The sequence below is a fragment of the Myotis yumanensis genome, unplaced genomic scaffold (assembly GCF_028538775.1).
Source record: "Myotis yumanensis isolate MYYU_CA2020_CCGP unplaced genomic scaffold, mMyoYum1.0.hap1 SCAF_2, whole genome shotgun sequence".
In the NCBI taxonomy this organism is placed as follows: domain Eukaryota; kingdom Metazoa; phylum Chordata; class Mammalia; order Chiroptera; family Vespertilionidae; genus Myotis; species Myotis yumanensis.
Window position 1 is genome coordinate 104,741,052 of NW_027223753.1, and position 23,055 is coordinate 104,764,106.

At 43.2% G+C, this 23,055-nt stretch overlaps 1 protein-coding gene across 1 annotated transcript in view; it reads right to left on the reverse strand.

Moving 5' to 3' along the window:
- SLC9A9 (solute carrier family 9 member A9) overlaps positions 1–23,055 on the reverse strand; it is a 766,430-nt gene that overhangs the window by 683,953 nt on the left and 59,422 nt on the right. Inside the window, 2 exon segments of the mRNA XM_070403739.1 lie at positions 4,947–5,023; positions 6,490–6,567. Coding sequence (XP_070259840.1) covers positions 4,947–5,023; positions 6,490–6,567 — 155 coding nt within the window.

Consider the following 23,055-nt stretch of genomic DNA (forward strand, 5'->3'; position numbering starts at 1 on the left):
GCCTGAATAGTAATTGTCTGTCTGAGAAAGATGACCTCCACAGTGTGAGGGAATGACTCAGCACAGGAAACTGGGGTATCTGCCTTCTGAGCTCTAAACCCAGAGCCCCTGATACTGGCTTCTGCTCACACAGCTCCAGTCCACTCTGCCTTCCCTCTGCCAGAGCACAAGGTTTGTGGTTCCACAGGGAATTTTGTGCATTGGCCCTTTAAGAGGGTCTCTGAAATCCACCTGCCTTTCCCTGGCAGACAGCAACTCTGCTGCTTTTCACAGCCAGATGTTATGTGGGTACCCTTTTCAGTTCTGGTGCTCTCTGCTGCGGGGCTCAGCTTGGGGATTAGACTCCAGAGTTCTCAGTGGCAACCCCCTCCCCCACAGCTGCGATATCTCTCCAGAACTTCAGCTGCTGTCTGTGGGAGTCTGGCCAGCCCTTTCGCACCTCCACCCTTTCTATGAGTCTCTGTGTGGTCTCCACTTTCTTTCCTTGGTTATCAGGGTTCTCTCCAGTGAGTCTTCCATTGATTATTCAGAAAGTTTTTCAATATTTTAGTTGCAATTCCAGTTTGGCCCTGGGAGCATGTCCATTCAGCATCTACTTATGCCACCACCATTTTTAATCTTATCACCAGTTACTTACTATGTAACTTTGAGCAAGTCTCAACCTCAGCATTCTTATATGTAAAATAAAGCTAAAAATAGTACTATCTCACAGAGTATTGTGAGGATAAAATCACATAATGTGTATAAAAAGCACAGGTCAGTGTCTGGCATATGAGATGAGATTTATAAAATGAGAAATTTTTAAATTTAACACCTGTTCTTCATTTAGATCCATGTCCCTTGCTTCAAATATTTGTGAAATTGTGGCATTTTTAAAAATTCCTTATTAACAAAAATTCTTTTAAATATTTTCATTGCTTATTTTTTTTTTAAAAAGAAGCATTTCATTGATAACTAACTAGTTCTTGGGACAAGATGGAATGCTGACATAAGCATGATGACACATCCCAGCAGCACAAATGGCTGGAGACACAGGATCAAGGATAAAGGAATAGTTCCCAAAGATGGAAGAGATGAATAGAGAAATATTTCAAATATGTGGGTTTTATGTAAAACAGAGATGTATCTAAGATATTTCCTAAGTGGCAAAATGGAGGAGAGGAATAGAAAAGGTGGTTGAATTCTTTAAGAACAGTCCATCCTTAAAATTTTTAAAGGTTTCTCTGATTTTATAGTCAGAAGGGATATTGTTAAACTTTCCCATGCAATATAAAAGATTGTTTGTATCTAATTTCTGAAATGATATAAGGTTAACAAAAATTAATTAGGCACTCTTTCATTTAAATGGACCCAATGATCTCAGTCCCTGTGAAGCATTTGAATCACCTTTAAAACCAACTTGTAGTGTGAATAAAGACAGTCTTTACCTGCAGAAGACCATGGCACACTAGCTCTCTTCATTCATGATTCACATAACCCTTCATGGCCTTCACATTCGCATGAGTTTCAGAGGCTGAGCTTCACAGCTCTTTCAACTGACTGCTGCACTGCAGTTCCCACAGCCCCTTACACTGCCCTGTGAGACCTCCTCCCTACTGGGAGCCTGGCACCGTGCTCACCACGCCCACAAGCACTAATGCACCTGATGGCATGGAAAACCCAACTGCCTCATCACTCTCCACTAAATGCCCACCCACATTCTACCTCCTTTGCAAAGTTATTCTCAGAGTCCATCTCATTGACTGTCCTGAGTCTGTTCTCCTGCCCATTTCATGCCATTATGAGTATATCTGCATCCATCCAAACATCCCTTCTTCTTAGAAATCTGAATTCCTTTTGGATAGGATTTCCAAATAAAAATCTCTCATTTCTGTGAGAACTCCTACAGGGCTAATGAAGAAACATGTGGCATGTTAGTAAATGCTGACTGATTTATACAATTTTATTTTCTAGTTTAATTTATTATATTTTATTTGTAGGGCCAATAATAAATAGAAATAAGCACATTTGGGGCATTAAGTTGACTGTGGAACCAAACGATTTATTATATTACTTACATTATGTTATTTCATTATTTACATTATGTTATTCTCTCTAAACCTCAGGCATCTCAGCTGTTAAAGGGTGGTAATAATAGCATCTACTTGAAAGGATTATTTCAAAGATTAAATGAAGTTAATTAAATTTTACTTTTAAAACAGCCATTGTACATATCAAGTACCCAATAAATGTTTGTGTTGTTTTTATTAGCATTAATGTATCAGAAAAATATAACCAGTCATTTTCTAAGGTTTGAGTAGCAGTTTCAATCACTCATAAAACAGGTATTACAAATTATGAAAGTGTCAGTTTGGTCTGAATTTAAGGTTGTCCCTTTCCTTCAGAAGTTTTTAAATTGTATCTGGAGATAGCATAACTATGAACTCTTGCTTCTCAACATATGGTACCCAAAGCAATTAATCTTGCCATTATTTTCCCCTTATTCCTGCCACCAATCACCACCTAGGGTGAATGGACATGCCAGCTCCTATTCCACTTGCCACCTCCCACGTTAGCCACTGTTTGTTGCCCTTTACCTCTTCCCTTGCCTTCCAGGCATAAGCCCTGGATGTTTGCTTCTCATTTCTTGGGCCCAACACTTCTTAGTCTTTTGTGGGCACCTCTTCCCTTTCGTTAAGTAGTATTGTTGCCCAGGTACTTTCCCTTCTCACTCCACACTTGCCCTGAATGACCCCATTTTCTCTCAGGATTTCAACTGGTTGCTGACACCACATACACCTTTTGCTGCCCCTGCCTGTGGCCAGGCCCTCACCACCTCTAACCCAGCCTATGGAAATCACTACTTAAATGGTGCCCTGGCTGCCATCTTTTCTCCACTTGAAAATTTCTCCTTCACACAGGCACCAGAATGACCTTCCTAAAGTTTAAATCAGACCTCAGCAACCTCAATCTAAAGCTTGCCAATGGTTTCCTTTATTTGCAGATAAGATCCAAACATCTGTAAACTACCAATCAATCCCTCCTGCACTTGGTAAACCACATTCAGAAGGCACACTATAGACATTTATTGTCCAGATTATGCTCAGTTCAACGAAGCAACACTGTTCTAAAAGTTATTCAAATCATTTTCCAATATGTTATTGATTGTAACCTTACAATCAATTAGAAGAGGTTCTCAACTCCAGCCAATGAATATCACCAGACCTCTTGAACTGAAATTATTTAGAACAATTCACTTATATTTTCCCCACACACATTACACATTGTATCACTTCAAAAAATAAATTTATAGATTTTCATGATAGTCAAAGCATATTATATTAATGCATATACTTAAATGTACCTAAAATCAGTTATACAAAGAAAACAGGGAAATAATGAAAATTGATAAGTTGACAGCATTGTCCACAAGCTTAGAATTTGAATCCATTATAAATTTCAGATCTCCATATTATAGAACTGTTAAAGATCAATCTTTGCTGTAAAGTGACAAACATTTGTTGAGAGTCCACACCTCTCAGAGCCTCTGTCAATATGTAGGAACAATGTGTAAAAATTCAAGAGAAACTACAAGAAGAAGGGCTGATGGTAAGACCTGCTGGGTCTGAATTCTGCCCTGACCATATTACTGTGATGATTAAGATGATTAATTAACCTTTGAGATGTTACTTTCTTCATCTTCAGAATGAGGGGGTTTAATGACACAAATTTCTAAGGCCCTTGCCAGCTTTGAAATTTGAATATTTAGCTACAGCATAACCAGAGAACCAAAAGCCTTCCCTTGAACATGCTTTGAGGGGGACCAAATCCATGGTGCCTCTCAGTAAAAAACAGTCAATGTAAAAGCACTAAGGTGCCCAGACTGGGTGAGGCTCCCAACCCACACTCCTGCAAGCCTCCACCTTCAGGTGCTAAAATCTTTAGCTCCTCACTGCTTTAACCATGCTGGACATTTTCATACAATGTAGCCAGATTTTTTTTTAGGCTTGAATCAATAAAAATTTAACAGAGAATTCACCCCCCCCCCCCCCCGTCCCCTGCTTTCAGATACAAGCAGTGATAAATATATAGCCTTCCAGTGACACACACTAACAATTCACAAGGGAAGGGCTGGACAAGTGGCCCATGTGTGCTTAGCCCCAGTTTGTTGTGTTAGGATATAACAGGGGTACAAAGTAAAACTCAAGAGCCGCATTGGCTGTATAGACAATGAAAGGCATTCACACCATCAGTCACCACAGCTGGCTGTGTTTTCTGCAGTGGACCTTTAATGTATTGGATAAAAGTATAAGTGAATCAGATCAGCTTTACCATTTTGTATCACATTTTATATCACATTTTGTATCACATTTTGCTTTATGATCAGCAGCAAGCCAGAGTCTATACAGACTTGGGATTTAGACATATAACCAATAACATATCATGAGAAAGAAACAGGTTTGCATGCTACAGTGCATCAACAAAGAACCATCCCAGCATTAACAGCTCTGCTGCTATTTGAGGATTTCTGTCTCAAACTGCTCTCTGGTAAACTTCTTAGAAAGAAAACCTCTGCTCTGACATACAGTTACTATTGTATCCCTGCCAATGCAAAAAAGGTGAAAATAATGTAGTGTGCTTATCTGTGTCATGTAAGCAAAAAAGAAAAAAGCAATGTGCTTCACACAATTCAAGCTAAGTTATCCATATTCCCTGAGTCAGAAGTCCAGAGCTCACAGAGAAAATCCAGTAGCCCAATTTTAGTTTGCTTTGATTTTGAAGTCTTGTGTTTGTCAGAAGATGTGAAAGTCTTGGAACTGAATCATAAAATTTGCAAAAAAATGTGATATACTGAAAAAAAAAATAGACAATTCACCCGGTCATTGTGAGTCCAGGAAGTGTGATATTCCTCCCAGATATCAGCTGCCCACCAGCCTCATGGAATTTAAGCCCTGAATGTCACTTACCCTATGACAATACAGGAAATGGCAGTTCCCAGGAAGGCCTATGTTAAAATAGATCCTAAGTTTTGAAAAAAGTGTCTCTGGGGAGAAAAATATATATTTTTATTGTTTGTCAGCATTTTTCTTAGTGTAACAGGAAATAAAAATAACATGCATTTTACTGCCTACTCCTTTCCTCACTGCTTAGGCAAGTTTTGTTGTTGGAGCCCCAGTTCCTGGCCTTCATGTACAATAAGACTTACTTAATCTACACTGCAAGGACAGAGGTTTCTCAAAGAAGTAGGGGAAACATCTGGAAGGTGATGGGGTAGAGATGACAGAAACAAGTCCCAGGCCTGGCAGGTGAAGAGAAAGGAAGGGACTGGGCAATGTCCACGCAGGGCTCTGGCAAGAGAGTTTTTAGGAAGCTTGTTGTCACTGGAACCACTTAGCATTTAAAAATGCCATTCTGAAATATTTAAGTCGGTTGCCTTTTTACTTTTATTATTAGATCTCTGACTTACATGTTATGAAATAAACTTTAATTACCTACAAAAATTTATTTTGAAGACATACAAAATGGCACCCTAGTATTGGGGCTGGGTGAAGAAGAATGACCTTAATAAATCAGCCTCCTAAATCTTTTCAAGGGCTTGCTTGGGAAAACTCTCCTCCAGTTTGTAAGTGGGGCCTGAGTAACCAGAACTGACAGCAAGAGGGAGCCCAGAGTCCACAAGAAAATCAGGTCTGCACTGAGCAAGCAGCCCAGCGTCTGGCATAGGAACCCACAGACCCACAGGCACTGCCCAGGAATCTGGGCAGGAGGGCAGCAGAAAAGCAGACTCATAGCCTCTGCCACTCAAACTGAGGCCAGAGCCTCACTCTGGATACAGGGATGGATCATTTCCCTGCCAGCCCTTCACACCAGGCTGCATCTGAGTAATGGCTGAGGTGCTTGCAGCTGTGAGGCTGGGCCTCCACTCTGGGAGCACCAAGGGCAGAACACAAGCACAGCTTTCCTGAGCTCTCACTCTGCGGGCTAACCCCATGCTAGTTCACTGCCTACTCTTGATTACACCCACAGAATAACAATGTCCAATAGAAATATAATGTGGACCATGTATATCATTTAAATTTCTCTAGTAGTTACATTAAAATATGTTTTAAAAAAGCAAAATTAATTTTCACAATATTTTTATTCAACCCCATATACCCCAAACATCATTTCTACATGAAATCAAATATACAACATTATTGAGGTATTTTACATTCTTTCTTAATACTAGGTCTGAGAAATCCAATGCATGTTTTACACTTAAAGCACATCTTCATTCCGACTAGCACACTTCAAGGGCTTAGTTGCTGCATGTGGCTAATGGTCGGTGTGTTGGGAAGTTCAGAAGCAAGTTCAGAAGAATTCCAAGCATGTCAGATTTTAACCTATATAACATAACCTAAGATAGTGATATTCTTACCAAATAGGTAAACCCATAAAATAACTATTCTTTCAGTAGTGCTGATAAAATCCTCTCCTTGATGATAAAGAAAATAGTCACCATAAACTTACCTTCTTTAGGCTATATCCTGCATGAAATATAATTGGTGGCAATAGGATATTGAAGAAGATTTCTGGGTCAAATGTCATCTGCCAAAAAAAAAAGAAAAAATAATACTGCAGTTAGGAAGACCCTCCTTTGGGTCACTAAAACTGTGTTTTAAAAATACACTTATATCACCTTCTCTAAGGCTGTATGAGGCACATAAAGAGCCTATCAAATTGGCAGAAATAAAAATAAGAGAAAATGTGAACTTAGACATTTGTCAGTGCAATATAACTATAAGGTAACATTTAATGTGTATTTTCTAGAGCCAACAGCAACACATCCCAGTGAAACTCTGCTGGGCAAAGAAAACTTTTCCCTCTTATTTTGCTTAGTTTTTAAATGTTTTGAGTATATGCAGTTGAATAAAAATATTGTGAAAATTATTGATTTTGAGACAGAGAGGAAGGGAGAGGGATAGAGAAATAGAAACATGGATGAGAAATGTCATCTATTGGCTGGCTCCTGCATGCTCTTTACTGAGGATCAACTCTGAAAGCCAGGCATGTGCCCTGACCAGGAATTGAACCAGTGACCTCTTTGTTCATGGGTTGACATTCAACCACTGAGCCACACAGTTTATTGACTTTTATTTCAATGTTAAGTTAAACTTGGCCATAAAAACTTTACTTGGTGTGAAGTCCCATAAGATAAGATGTAGAAATTTTTGAATTTAGTATCTGCAATTTGTCTGAAAATGAAAATATTTAATCTTTAAAACCTTCCTTAGACTCATCCTCTTCTTTCCCACTCAACCAGAACATTTCAAAAATCAGAGTGTGCCATTCCCTGCATGAAATTTAACTAGTGCCTTTTGAGATACATTTCCTAGCACAGCCAGAGGAAACTGGCAGGCTGAGAATGGCATGCAGCATGCTCATGTTTATTTGTGTATACAAAGCAGATTTGTGCTGCTCTCAGACTTGCTATAAACTCAGGAACTGCTACATCAGAGTTCTGGGAGTAACTCCAAACCCAGACAGTTTCTCAGAAATGGCTGGATCTGCACTGCACCAACTTCCAGATGGGGATCCGATGTGCCATTTCTGCATGTTCAAACTATGGCCTTGGAGATGAGTCTGCTTTTAAGGCAAAAACAATTAAAATCTCTTATCTACACTAATAAAAGAGAAACATGGTAATTAGCTTAAGACCGCTACCCTTCCCATTGGCTAATCAGCATATCCTTATGCAAATTAACTGTCAGCCAAGATGGTGGCTGGCAGCCAGGCAGCTGGAAGCAAGCAGGGAGGCTTGCTTGCTCCAGTGACTGCAGACTCCAACGTTCCCCGCCTGACTTGCCGGCCTCTGAGTTGCAACTCTAAGCAACTATGTACTATGTTGCAAATAAGAAGCTAAACAAAACCCCAGAAACCAGCTTTCAGCCTGCCGGGATCTCAGAGCTGAAGTTATACATTGTTTCAATTATAGAACGCAAACAAACCAGATACGAAGCCTCAGAGCTAGAGCCAGAGCTAAAGCTGGCCCAGAATAAAATTAAAAAAAAGAGAAAAAAAAGGAGCAGTTGGGAACTTCAGTCAACAACCACCAGCCTGAGAGCAGCCCTCAGCCCCTCACCCAGACTGGCTAGGCACCCCAGTGGGGACCCCCACCCTGAAGGGTGTGTGACCAGCTGCAAACAGCCATCATTCCCTCATCCAGGCTGGCCAGGCACCCCAGAGGGGACCCCCACCCTGATCCAGGACACCCTTCAGGGGAAACCAGCAGGCCCCCAGGCCTCTATCCTATATAGTAAAAGGGTAATATGCCTCCCAGCACCCGGATCAGCAGAGCCGCGAGGCCTCTTGGCACCAGATCAGCGTGACGGGGCAGCGCCCAGACCCCCTGATCGCTCTGCAGCTCTGTGTGTGACAGGGCGTGGGGCCACAACCTCCCTATCCGCCCTGCTCTGTGTGTAACAGGGTGAGGCGTGCCAACCCCCCCCCCCCACGGGCCCTGCCCTGAGTGTGACAGTGGCGGCGCCCCAACCCCCTGATCTGCCCTGCTCTGTGTGTGACAGGGGGCGGTGCCCTAACTCCCCTATCGGCCCTGCTCTGTGCATGACAAGGGAAGGTGCCCCAACCCCCTGATGGGCCCTGCTCTGTGCGTGACAGGGGGTGGCACCGCAACCTCCCCATCGACCCTGCCTTGAGTGTGACGGGGGCGGTGCCCCAACCCCCCAATCGGCCCCACCCTGAGCGTGACTGAGGGTGGCATCGCAATCTCCTGATCCGCCCTGCTCTGTGCATGACAGGGGGTGGCGCCCAACTCCCCAATCAGCCCTGCTCTGAGCCCGACCAGGGGCTGCACCTAGGGATTGGGCCTGCCCTCTGCCACCCAGGAGCAGGCCTAAGCCAGCAGGTCGTTATCTCCTGAGGGGTCCAAGATTGCGAGAGGGCACAGGCCGGGCTGAGGGACCCCCCCCCCCCAAGTGCACAAATTTTTGTGCACCGGGCCTCTAGTCTATACTAATAAAAGTGTAATATGCTAATTAGACTGGATAGACTTAATGTCTCACATACATCATTCCGGACATCCTTCCTGACAAAGCTGGGGATGTGACTGACCTGCAAACTTCCCTTGGCCCCTAGCCCAGGCCGGTCCCGCCCCCCACTGAGGACCCCCACCCTGATTGGAGGCATGGCCAGCCTGCAAACCCTCAGCGGTCCCTCACCCAGGCCAGCCCGACCCCCAGCAGGGAATCAACCCCCAATCGGGCACTTGGCCAGCCTGCAAACCCCATGGCCCCTCACCCCAGCTGGCCTCACTCCCCAGTGGGTCCCCCAACCCTGATCTGGCGCCCCCTCAGGGCAGGCTAGCCAGCCCCCACCCATGAACCAGGCCTCTATCCTCTATAATAAAAGGGTAATATGCAAATTGACCCTAATGGCAGAACGACCACTGGACCAGTCACTATGAGGCACACTGACCACCTCTTGGTCCTTTTCCCTAGCCATCAGGCACCGATCACCTAATGGCGAATGGGAATCAGGGGTGAGTGGCGGTGGGGGGCAGGGCTGGCTGTGGGCAGCTGGAGAAGATGGCCTTGATCGCAGGCCAGGCCTAGGGACCCTACTCATGCACGAATTTCGTGTGCTGGGCCTCTAATTATAGTATAAGGGGGAATATCTAAGATAGGGGTGAATGGGAAGAGTAGAAAGATAAAAATATTTCAGCTAAAGACACTAGGCATTTAAGATACAAATATTGAGACCAGCACATCTACTACCACTTTCTGTGACAATGGAAATTTCTGTAACTGGACTGCACAGTGTGGTAGCCACTAGCCATGCAAGTTATTGAGCAAGGGAATGTAAGCTAGTGCAACTGAGGAAGTGCATCTCTGTCTAGCTGCTATTGGACAACACATTTATAGACAGTTACTAGAATTTAAAAATCTTATCATTCAGTGTTTAAACAATCTATCATCCTATACAAGGTATGGTAAATTTGGAGCAATATACCTGAAACTATATGGAAGAATTATGGATGCTTCATGAAAGCAGTAAGATTTTCAAATATTGGGAATTAATTCTTAAAATATCAGATGGCATGGGGGACACAAAAATATCAATATGTTCACCAGGATGCAATAGTGTTGTTTATTATCTCATACTAGAGGCCTGGTACACAAATTAATGCACGGGCTGGGTCCGGCCAGCCTGCCTCAATCAGGGCTGATTGGGCCAGGCTGGCCAGGGGGAGGGGCCATGGGCAGTTGACAGGCTGGCCCTGCCCCAATGTGGGGGCCAATCGGGGGCAGTGCTGGCAGGGGGAAGGGGCCACCGGCAGTTGACAGGCTAGCCCTGCCCCCTGGTCGAACTCCCAGTTGAACTCCCGGTTGAACTTCCGATCGAGGGGACAATTTGTATATTAGCCTTTTATTATATAGGACTAGAGGCCCGTTGCAGGAATAGGGTTTCCTCAGGCTTATTCCTGTAAGAATAGGGCTTCCTGAGACTGGAGCGAAGCAGAGAAGGGAGCGAAGCCCACCGAGGCAGGCTTCACTCCCATCTCCACCGCCTCAGCTCCCTCCTTTCTCTACCGCTTTGCTCCCTCCCTATTCCGTTGCCTTGGCTCTCTTCCTTCTCCGCCGCCTTGACTCCCTCCCTTCTCTGCTGCCTTGGCTCTCTCCCTCCTCTGCCACTTCGCTCCCCCCCTTCTCCACTGCCTTGGCTCCCCCCCTTCTCTGCTGCCTCACTCCCTTCCTTCTCCACTGCCTCGCTTCTTCCTTTCTCCACTGCCTCACTCCCTTCCTATTTCACTGCCTCGCTTCCTCCTGTGTCCGCCGCTTCGCTCCCTCCCTTCCCCTCCGCCTCGGCTCCCTCCCATGTCCACAGCCTCAGCTCCCTCCCTTCCCCGCCACTTCACTTCCTCCCATGCCCACTGCCTCAGCTCTGCTCTCGTCTCTGCTACCTCTGATCTGTTCCCTTCTATGCCGCTTGGCTCCTTTCTGCAGTGCTTGGCTTTCTTCTACACTGTCTTCAGTCTTCACTGGGCACCTGTGTATGCAAATTAACCACCATCTTTGTTGGGTTAATTTGCATACTCTTCTGATTGGCTGGTGGGCATAGCGAAGGTATGGTCAATTAGCATATTTGTCTTTTATTAGTGTAGATATGCACCAGTATTAGGCTAGAAATGGCCTAGTCATATGTTCACAGAGATAATCAACTTGAAAACTTTCAAGAATAGAAAGGAAATGTACCCAGTTTAATTTCCAAGTTCATTAGACAGTAATAGATACAAAATTCCATTTGGGCCTGAGTTGTTTTTTTTTTTAATATATTTTATTGATTTTTTTACAGAGAGGACGGGAGAGGGATAGAGAGTTAGAAACATCGATGAGAGAGAAACATCAATCAGCTGCCTCCTGCACACCCCCCACTGGGGATGTGCCCACAACCAAGGTACATGCCCTTAAGCGGAATCGAACCCGGGACCCTTGAGTCCACAGGCTGACGCTCTATCCAGTGAGCCAAACCGGTTAGAGCAGGGCCTGAGTATTAAAGCATCTGACAACTTAATATGACTTATCTGAGAAGAAATACCACCTTAATAGAGGACTGTGATTTATGTGGCATGCTACTTCCAAAGAGCACTTCAAAAACATTATTTAACCAACTCTGAGTGGCAGCTGGAAAATGCAATGATCCCCATTTCCAGAGACAGGAGCAGAAATGCACAGTGCCCATCGGTGTGACAGGGACATCACAGGGCATTGGGTGCATACGCATGGGCAAGCTAAACGTGTTCTAACATAAGTGTTTAAAGCAAGATTTAAGAGTGTTTAAGAGAATTTGGGACTCAGAGTAGTCCCAATTTCAGCAATTCACAATTCCTTTAGAAAAGTAAAAGTGGTTAAATCAATAATGCTTTTGACAATCTCCAATGCTTTGTTTGTTAAACATTTAATAACTCTCTTCTCTGCTGCAAAGTTGATGGGTAGGCAGAATTCATGAAGGTCACAGTCAAGGAAGAAAAGACTGTGAAATTTCAGTACGAGGCAGGGAGCTAAACTATAATAGTTCTCTAGGACAGAGAGCAGTCTGGACTTGCTGATCCTACAGACAGTCTTGGTGTTGAAACAGCATATGAGCTGGGTTTTGAAGGATGGTTAGGAGCCTATCTGTAGGGCATCAACATGCAGAACCCTGCTCCCTGCCCAGCTGGTGTAGCTCAGTTGTTGAGCTTCGACCCAGGAACCATGAGGCTGCCGGTTCAATTCCTGGTCAGGGCATATGCCCAATTGAGGGCTCAGTCCCCTGTGGGGGGCATGCAGGAGGCAGCCAATTGATGATGTTTTTCTCTCATCGAAGTTTCTATCTCTATTCCCTCTCCCTTCCTCTCTCTCTCTTTCTCAAAAATCAATAAAAACATTTTAAAAAAAAAGAACCCTGCTCCTTTGTCTGCCCTGAGGGCAGTGATCCAGGATTCACCAAGCCACAGAGGAAACACAGCTTCCTGGAGTTGCAGTTCTACTTGATAGCAATCAATTTGAAATATTAAAATAAATGCAGCTATATTAAAAAGTGATATTCAAAATGTGTATATATTTTGAACACAAATTGGATACTTCAGAGAGATACTCCTGGCAGGCGGCTTTGGGATGTGGAGACAGCTCAAAGGTAGGCATTTCCTTCCCAATGCCCACTTCATGCTTTGGGATGAGAAGCACCAGGTGGGAGAAAAATAGATTCAGTGTATCTGATGAAAATATAGCAGACACTAATTAGATGACCTATTTAACATCTCTGAACCCCAGTTTCTTCATCTGCAACATGGGCATGCAAAGGCCTACTTCCTAGAGTTGCTTTTGTGGATTAAATATAAAGACAGGTGTTAAGGGTTCTACTTCCCACCAGCCCTGGTTGTTTCTCCAGTAGTGTTCAGTGTAGCTGAATCTAAATGAGAGAAACTGTTGAAGCAATGGGTGGAGGACAGGTATATTTGGAAAACATGGATACACACATAGGGCTCCTGAAGTATGGAGGAGGAGGTTAAGCCCTGGCATATGAATGCTACCCAGATAAGGAATCTCCCTCTGATCCAATGTAGATGGATTTAAACTGTATTCATTCAAACGTGGACAATAGTAGACATTTGACATAAGCAGGATTAAATAAGAAATGGCTTAATGGGAGTATATATCTGTATAATTTTCTAGGGCTAATCATTAGGTAATGTCAGATATCCATAGTGTTTGATTCAGCAACATGTCATCTGAAAATCTGTCCTACAGATATGCTTACACACGAGTGGGATGACATAAGGACAAGAATATGCACTGCAGATAAAAGAATGGAAAAGTGAGGGCAGAGGGTGGGGTTGGAACTGGGTGGAGGGGAGTTATGGTGGGAAAAAAGAGTAACTAATGTAATAATCTGAACAATAAAGATTTAATTAAAAAAAAAAAAGAATGGAAAAGAAGAAAGCACTGCGGATGCTTGAGCCTTGGAATAGTTACATAAATTATGGTGCAATCTGTAAAACTGAATCCTATGCAACTGTTAGAAAGGCTAAAGAACTTGTCAAAATTTGTTGTCAAGTCAAAAGAGCAAGGTGTAGAACAGCATTCTGGTATGTGTAACAAAAACTGCTATGGGCTTACCACACCCCATTTCCTCTGTGTCCTAGCCAGACACCCAGACTACTCTTCCTGCAGTCACATGCATCCATATGACAAAGGTCTGGCCAACTGCAAACCATTCCCAAGCCTACTCCCCCTAACCCTCTCGATGATCATGTTCTGTCTTCCTGCCTTTGTTGGCACATAGAAAGACATCTGGCAGAGGCCCCAAGTCCCCGGGACTGGCAAATCCACCAGATTAAAGGACACTGTGACAATCAATGACTCCTGGAGAAGACTGTAGTGCTCCTGTCACTCTGGATTTGGACATGAGCAAGAAATAACCTTTATTGTTACATCATTGAGATTTGGGGGTAGTTTGTTAAAGCATTCAGCTTATTTCATGAGTTGTATAAAAACGGGGGAGTCTCTCATTTACTTGTGCACACATAAATGTATGTATACATATTATTGGCTGTCTCCTGGGAGGTTAAGGAGGAGAATATGGTGGCAGGCAGGGGATGGGAATGGAAGAGGATTTTCTGTGTGCACTTACTAAGAGTGACTTTCTCTGTCCTGGCTTCATATCTACAGCTACAGAGGGACCATAGCTCAGAGGGAAAGGTACACAGTGCACCCCAGCATCTGTGCCATTGTGACACACACAGAAAATGATCACACTGAGTCAGTGGGGGAAATTAGGAAATGTATGAGACTACTTGGGGCTGAAAGGATGAGACAAGGGTTCTGGCCATCCTGGGCCTGAGAACAAAGGGATTGGTACCTCATGGTGCAACTGCAACCCATCAGCACACCAGCTGGGGAGCACTGTGCACATTTCCCTTACCCACCCCAGGAAACAGAGTGACTAATCTAATTAGTGGGTTGGAGAAAATAAAGTGAAAGCTTGCAGCTTATCCTTTCCCCCTAACCCCCACCCGGGCCATGTTAGAATCAGCCTGCTTGCTGGAAGGGGATGCGTCTGGCTCCAGCAGCCCTAAGCTTATATAAGAGCAGAGCCCAACAGAAAGGCCTCTGCTGTCCAGCTGGGTCTGTGGCTGCATGGGTAAGCTTTGCTAATTCTGGAGTGAAAGATGCGCAAGCCACTCACCAAAAAAACCTCCTTATATTACCCAGCTTTTTATCTCCATCTTTCTCACTACTGTATCTATGTCTCAACTAGTTACAAAATAAGGTGGGCAAAGACATACTGAATGATCCCTTCAAGATTCCAACTGACCCTTCTGTGCCTTTGGGACCTTGAGCCACATGAAGGTATTATCTACTAAAAAAATTAATTAAAGGCATTAAAAGAGACAGAGAGAGAGATGTCTTGGATAAATTAGTTTGAAGGGGCCTTAAGATTGGCTGCAGTGGTCGGCAAACTCATTAGTCAACAGAGCCAAATATCAACAGTACAACGATTGAAATTTCTTTTTTTATATATATATTTTATTGATTTTTTACAGAGAGGAAGGGAGAGAGATAGAGAGTTAGAAACATCGACCAGCTGCCTCCTGCACATCTCCCACTGGGGATGTGCCCGCAACCCAGGTACATGACCTTGACCGGAATCGAACCTGGGACCTTTCAGTCCACAGGCCGACGCTCTATCCACTGAGCCAAACCGGTTTTGGCGAAATTTCTTTTGAGAGCCAAAGTTTAATGTTGTGGCCCCACCCCATAACAAAGAAACAGAATTTCCGGAGGATGAGGCCCAGAAATCAGGATTTTAAAAAGATTCCCAGGTGACTCTAATGTGCAGCCAAGGTTGAGAACCACTGGCCTAGAGGAAGAGAAGCCACTATCAGGCTTCAGTTAAAGTGAGCACATGGTAATGGCAATGTGAATGCAGGTGGCTGTAACAGAATAGAAAGAAAGGAGCAAACCCAGAAGATATTTATTCATTCAGCAAATCTTAACTTAGAACAACCCAGGCATGAGGCAAGGAGGTTTGGCAGGGCTTGCAGATGAAATGGAAAGGCAAAAATGAAAAGCCCCAGAAGGTACCTATGTTCTTTTTTAAAAAATATATTTCATTGATTTTTTACAGAGAGGAAGAGAGAGAGATAGAGAGTTAGAAACATTGATGAGAGAGAAACATAGATCAGCTGCCTCCTGCACACCCCCTACTGGGGATGTGCCTGCAACCAAGGTACATGCCCTTGACTGGAATTGAACCTGGGACCCTTCAGTCCACAGGCCAACGCTCTATCCACCAAGCCAAACCGGCTAGGGCGGTACCTATGTTCTTGCATCTGGGTGAAGGACAGAGCATATATGCTTGGGAAGGATCTGACCTGGCAGAGGTAAGAAGGGTGGGAAAAACTGAGGGCTAAATGAGGCCTCAGATACTGAGTGCAAGAGACTTTGAAATATGTGCTGGGTGGAAAGATCAGGGCCAAAGAGAAATGATCCAGAATCGTCAGCACAGAAGAAATGATTTGATGAGTAGAGATGGGCTCTCAAAGGGCATGAGTGCCATAGAGAACAGAAGAGGACTGGGACAAAATCCTGAGACAGGGAGGAAGTGGTACCACCACGGAGACAATGAAGAAACAGTCAGAGCAGGGAGGAGGCTGAAGTTGGGGTCACAGAGAGCCCCAGGAAGTAAAGGGTACAAGAGAGGGGCTGCTCCTTCCTTCAGACTCTCAGGACACCCAGTTAGACTGCAACCTCAGATACATAACACTTTTCCAGGATAATTTCTTAGTACTGCTTTTGGGATATACTCTCTTCCAATTATTCATTATTTATCTGAAATTTCATTAAGAGAGAGAGAGAGAATGCTCGCCAAGAATAAAAACAAGTGAGCGTATGTATGGACCTTGCTGGCTGGGGATGACCCAGGAACAACTGACTCTATCTACCTTCCTTGATGTCAATGACTGAGGAAAGAAGTTTAAGCATGCAACAGAAATCCTCTGGATGTGCCTAGCTGGTGTGGCTCAGTGGTTGAGCATCAACCTATGAACCAGGAGATCACAGTTCAATTCCCACTCAGGCACATGCCAGGGTTGTGGGTTCGATCCCTATTAGGGGGTATGCAGGAGGCAGCCAATCAATAATTCTCTCTCACCATTGGTGTTTCTATTTCTCTCTATCTCTCCTTTCCTCTCTGAAATCAACAAAAGGAAAAAGAAAAAATTTAAAGAAATCCTATGGATTTCATGATTAGGGAATGGTTGGTGATCCTTTTCAATTGATTTCAAACAAGAAGTAGGTGCCCAGGGGTAAGGGAAGGTGAACAACAAGAATGTGGCAGCAGCGGGCTCTGGACCTGGCAGGAGCAGAGTGGCAGGCTCTGTCAGGAGCCTGGTCGATGGTTGTTCCATGAGGGTAAGGGGTGAAGGAGCAAGAATCAAGGCCAGGGGCCACAGAAGGAGGAGGCCACAGAGCAATGAAAACAGAAAATGTGAGGGGAGAAGTCTAGGGAGGCAAGGAAGGAATATGAGCAACAAAAAGATAATGAGTTAACATTTTTTAACAGTGGGGAGAAAATCCTACTCTCATAATTGAAATCTGTGGAATGACCAGGTAAAGAGATGGTTATTCAGCCGAAACCGGTTTGGCTCAGTGGATAGAGCGTCGGCCTGCGGACTGAGGGGTCCCGGGTTCGATTCCGGTCAAGGGCATGTACCTGGGTTGCGGGCACATCCCCAGTAGGGGATGTGCAGGAGGCGGCTGATCGATGTTCCTCTCTCATCGATGTTTCTAACTCTCTATCTCTCTCCCTTCCTCTCTGTAAAAAATCAATAAAATATATTTAAAAAAAAAAAAAAAAAAAGAGATGGTTATTCAAAGTCAGAAGCATTCTTCCCTTCATTCCAGATGTTTCCTACAGAGCCCTGGTACTTGGTAGGCCTACTCAGGAAATAGACCTTACCTTATGCAGGTTGATGTGTAAGAAACACCATGTCACAGTCACACAGACTGTCAGAGAGGGAGGATGCCTCAGCAGTCAGCCATCCAGGGGTTTGGAAACTGATCTCTGCCAAAGCCCAGGCTCTGTGGAGGAGGTGGTGACAACAGAAAGTGGGGGCAGCTCTCTGGCGCCCCCTAACTCTGCCCTCCAATTTCTGCCTGAGCAGCTTTGATGTCACCAGTTTCACACCAGTTTCAGATTTTATTTGAACAAAGGGATCCTATGCTAAAACATGTTTGCAACCCTAACCTAATACCATCCCCCAGAAATGTCAAGGGACATGTGAAAGGTCACCAGGCCACCACTGTTAAAAATCCTAAACAAGAACTGTTTCTATTTTATTATATTTATGTTCTGAATTTTGTTTTAAATAATGTGTCAGAGTTAAAGCCTCTCCCTCCACTCCTTGCCAGAAGTAAGCAATGCCCTGAAGTTAGAAAATGTTCTTTCCATAACTGTATTCCTGTACTTTTATATATATATATATATATATATATATATGCATCCATAAGCAATACTAGTAATTAGTATTATTTGTGTATTTTAAATTTTACAGAGTGACATCAGAGGAATGGCAGCATAACAGTGCACCTTGTCCTCAGCCCTTGAAATTTCAACAAGTAAACCATTTATAATTCAACAAAGAAATCCCTGCTCAAGACAGACACATGCCTGAGAGACCTGCATATTGAAACATCTAAAGGTGGACAACCAAAAACAAACAGGAAGACAAGAAGGGAGGAAAGCTCAGATGGCACGCAGACAGAGCCCTGCAGTGGGGAGCTCACAGCTTGGCCAAGAGAGAAAGGAAGCTGGCAGTAGCAGGTGCTTGATTCAGCCAAGAGGAACAAAGAGCTGTGAGGAGCAGCCCAGCAGGGCAAGCAGTGAGAGAGCAAACAGTGTCTGAGTTAGCAGATCCCTGACAGAGCATGGGGTTCTGTCTTGCTGCTCTCCACTTTTGGGCTGGGTGGTGGTGTGTCAGAGAAAGAAATGGAACCACAGAGCCCTGCCCCTACTATGACTCCCCAAACTCACCTTCCATTGCCCTTGGAGTCTAGTTCAGGAGCATATTATCTGTAAAACAAGAGCTGTTGCAGTAGAACTGCCGTTTCCCTCTGTGACTGATCCCCACAAGGGGTACTTGGGGTAGGACTCCATAGAGGCCAGCGGTTGCTAATGCCAACCCCAACTCCAAGCAGCATGGCTGTAGCATCTTATGGAAGCATGGAATGTGGAAGTCAAGACTGGGAGATCACATTGATAAAAATCTTGCAATTCAGCACCATCTACTGGAAAATAATAGAAAGACTTCTTCAGAGATAAATGCATAGGCAATGGAGAATAGCAAATACCATGACTAATCATGGTATGAGGATGATAAGAAAGAAAGTGAAGAATACCCAGAGAGCAAACTGGAACACATGGAAATATGTGATGTGAATGACAGAGATTTCAAGATTGCCATTCTGAAAATACTCAGCGAGATGTAAGGAAATACAGACAGGCAATTCAGTGAACTCAGAAAACAAATCAATAAACAAAATAAGTACTTTACCAAAAAGATTGAAACTTTTAAAAAGAACCAATCATACATCCTGGAAATGAAGCATGAAATTAAGGAGATTAAGAGTGAACTAATGAGCATAGAAAACAGAGCCAACCAGATGGAGGAAAGAATTAGTGAGATCAAAGATATGAATCAAGAAATGGTGCAGAAGGAAGAAGAGAGATACCCGAGCATAAATAAAAATGAAGGAGCTCTATGAGACCTTTCTGACTCCATCAGAAAAAGCAATATTAGAATTATAGGCATTGTGGGGGAGGAAGAGAAGGAACATGGGATGGAGAGTTTATTCAAACAAATAATGAATGAGAACTTCCCAAATCTATGGGAAGTACTAGATCCTCGAATCCAAGAAGCAAACAAACACCTAGTTACCTCAATCCATAGAGGCCCTCTCCAAGGTACTAGGTATTAAAACTGTCAAAAAATTAATAAAAAATAAAAAAAATTCTCAAAGCAGTGAGGGAAAAGGAAGAAGTTACCTACAAAGAAAAACTGATCAGAGAAGAATTGCATCCAACTTCTCAGCAGAAACTGCACAAGCCAAAGGAGAGTAGAACCAAATATTCAAATGTCTGAAAGAGAGAAATTACCATTCATAAATAATATATCCAGCAAAATTACCCTTTAAATATGAAGGAGAAATAAAGACATTCCCAGACATACAGAAACTGAGGGAATTTATCACCAGAAAACCTCCATTGCAGGAAATGCTCAAGGGAATTATCCTACCTGAAACAAAGAACATAAGGTCACAACAATATGAGTAAGACCACCAGAAAACTTACAGCATAAACAGAGATAATTTGTGACAAAAAATCATAAAAGGGTAGAGGGTTAAGGTCTGAACTGGCAAAGGAGGTCAGATGCACTCAAAGGGGGAAAAAAAGCTATGGTATATATGCAACTTTATTTTTTATAAACCTAATGGTAACCACACATAAAAATCCCCAAACCAAGACAAATAGCTTAAAAAAGAGGAAACAGAGAAACAAAGAATGGAATACCACCAAACAAAAACAACAGACAGAAGCACAAAGGAAAAGGACCAATGGAGGCACAGAGCTACCAGAAAACAAAAGATAAAATGGCTATAGGAAATCATCATACATTAATAATTACCCTAAATATAAATAGTCTGAATTCACCAATAATGAGACACAAAGTAGCAGAATGGACCAAAACAAAACAAAACTCAACTATATGCTACCTACAAGAGTCATATTTAGGCTGCAAAGACAAAGGTAGATTCAAAGTAAAAGGGTGGAAAATGATTCTCCAAATAAATAACATCCACACATCCACAGAAAAGCAGATATAACCATACTTATATCTGACAAAATAGATTTCAAGATAACAAGAGACAAAGAAGGACACTTTATAATGATAAAAGGAACACTACATCAAGAAAACATAACACTTTTTAATATATATGCACCTAACCAGGGAGCATCAAAATGTATAAAACAACTACTCACAGAACTAAAGGGAGAAACAGATCAAAATGCAATCATAGTTGGGGATCTTAATACTCCATTGACAGCTCTAGACAGATCAACCAAACAAAAAATCAATAAGGAAATATGAGCTTTAAATGAAACACTAGACCAAATGGACATAATGGACATTTACAAAACCTTTCAACCCAAAGCATCACATTATACATTCTTCTCTAGTGCACATGGAACCTTCTCAAGGACTGACCAGATGTTGGGTCACAAAATTAGCATCAAAAAATTCAAGAAGACTGAAAGTATACCTAGCATATTCTCTGACCATGATGCTTTGAAATTAGAAATCAACTGCAGATTGTTGACAAAATGGCAGCGGTATAGACAGACGTGTCCTGTGCCTTGTCCCAGAGCAGATAGGATGAGCAGCTGAAACGAGTAACATAGCCCGAATTGGCAGAGGAGATTCAGCTGGGAGACAGTTTGCAGCCGGGAAAGGAAGAGGACTCCAGGAGAAAGGGGACTGTTGGAGACTGCCAGATCAGGCTCCCCTAACTGGGCAGCCTCCACTGCTGCTGAAATCTCTCACGGAGCAGCCAACTCAGCCGCAGAGACCGAGCCATCTTGAGTGGCTGATATCGGAAGCATATACATCCAGAGACCCTGCAACCACGGCATCCAGGGATCAGCTACTAATCCAAGAACACCAGATCTCAAGCAGCACGAATATGTGGACTCAGACAAGCCCTGCTCCTCCTCATGGAAAGGTCAGATTTCGCCTAGATAAAGCTGTGGTTTGCAATTCAGGTTGGAGAGAGGAACGCTCGCAGGGGAAGTCTGTGCCCCACAAAGTCAGCGGCCATTGGGGTCAGCGTGATCAGTGAGTGTGGAAGGGGTCCCGCAGGGCTGCTGGCAGAAGGGAACTCAAAATATAAGCCCATAGCTGGACTGGATGCAAAAAGGCAGCCTTGGATTTTGCCAGTGTGCCGGCTGCTTAGTGCCAGGGGAGAGAGGACGTGCAGAAGAGACTGCGCACAGAGCTGGACAGTGGAGGGTTGCGAATTCGTGCACCTTCTCAGGCTCTTTTTTTTTCTCCCCCTTAAATCTTTGCATTTGATTATTAAACCCAATACATAGGATCGCCCAATTGGGGTCACCCACAGAGACTGCAGGGGAAAGTTGTTTTTGTGGAACCTGGGAATCAGAGCAGGGAGTAACGACCAAAGAACCAGCTCTGGGGCAGTCGACTCTTCCAAAACAGTATTAAGTGTGATAGGGAAAACAAAACCTACCTACTGGCTAGAGAGGGCTTAAAGCCTTGGAGGTCAATCCAGAAACACTGCCACCCAGGGGCTGAACCACAAACTGACTCTTCTGTAAACACAAATAAAGGCAGTCTGGGAAACAAATACGGCCTGCTTTAAAATCAGGACTGTGGTTTACAACACGGAGGAACAGTGTATCGCAGGGAACTTCAATACTATCCTGAATACCTGACAGGAATAAGGCGTGCCAAACAGAAGAGTAGAGTAATTGAAGGACCTTCACTACTGCACATTATTATTTTTTTTTCACCTTTTACTTAAGAAACTAATTTTTTTCTTTTTTCATCACCTGATTTTACCTTTTTAATTACTACATTTTTATTTTTATCCAGTATTATTACTACTACCATTTTACCTTTTTTAAAAGTGTCATTTTATTTTCTCTTTATTTTATTTTGGGATTAGTATTCTACATTCTATTTTCATCTTCCCTTTAGCATCATTTTACTCTACCTCAACTTTACATTTATGCCAAAACTCTCTTTCTCACTTTTCCCCTTCTGTTGTCCTGTTTCTCTTACCTTATTCCTGCTTTAGATTTTCCATATTCCTTCTTTTTAGTCCCTGTTAAAATTTCACCCTACTTATATATCTAATTTCCAATCCCCTGCTCTAAATCTATATACACCTCTCTCTTCTCTTTCTTCACTCTCCAATTTTTTTTCTCTCTGTCGTTTTGTTGTTGTTTGCTTGATTGTTGAGTATATTGGGTTTTTTTTTTCATGCTTGTTTGTGAGATTGTTTTGCTTTTTCTTTTTATTACTCTGTTGTGGTTGTTTTTTTTTGTTTGTTTTTTTTCCGGTTACTTTTTGCTTCTGTTTTCCCTCGCCTCTCTTAATATTAGTTGTTGTTTGTAGATTGCATTCATCTCTAGGGATCTGTTGCTGGAATTTGTTGGGATTAGTGGCTGTTCTATTGGAGTTTTCTCCCCATATAAATAGTTTCTTCCCCTCATCTATTTCATTCTCTTTTTCTCTCTTGCTTTTTTTTCCTTTTCCCAATTTCATTTTTGCTCTCCTTTTTTCTTCTTTTTCTCTTTTTTTTCTTTTTATCTTCTTTCTTCCTTCTCCCCTAATTCTCTTTTCTCTGGTGGTCACCTTTATTTGGGGTTATTAGCATCGTGAATACACTTGTGTTCAGTGCCTTCTGCGTTGTGCCTTGTTGTGTTGTATTTTGTGCCTTTAAATCAATGCAGCAG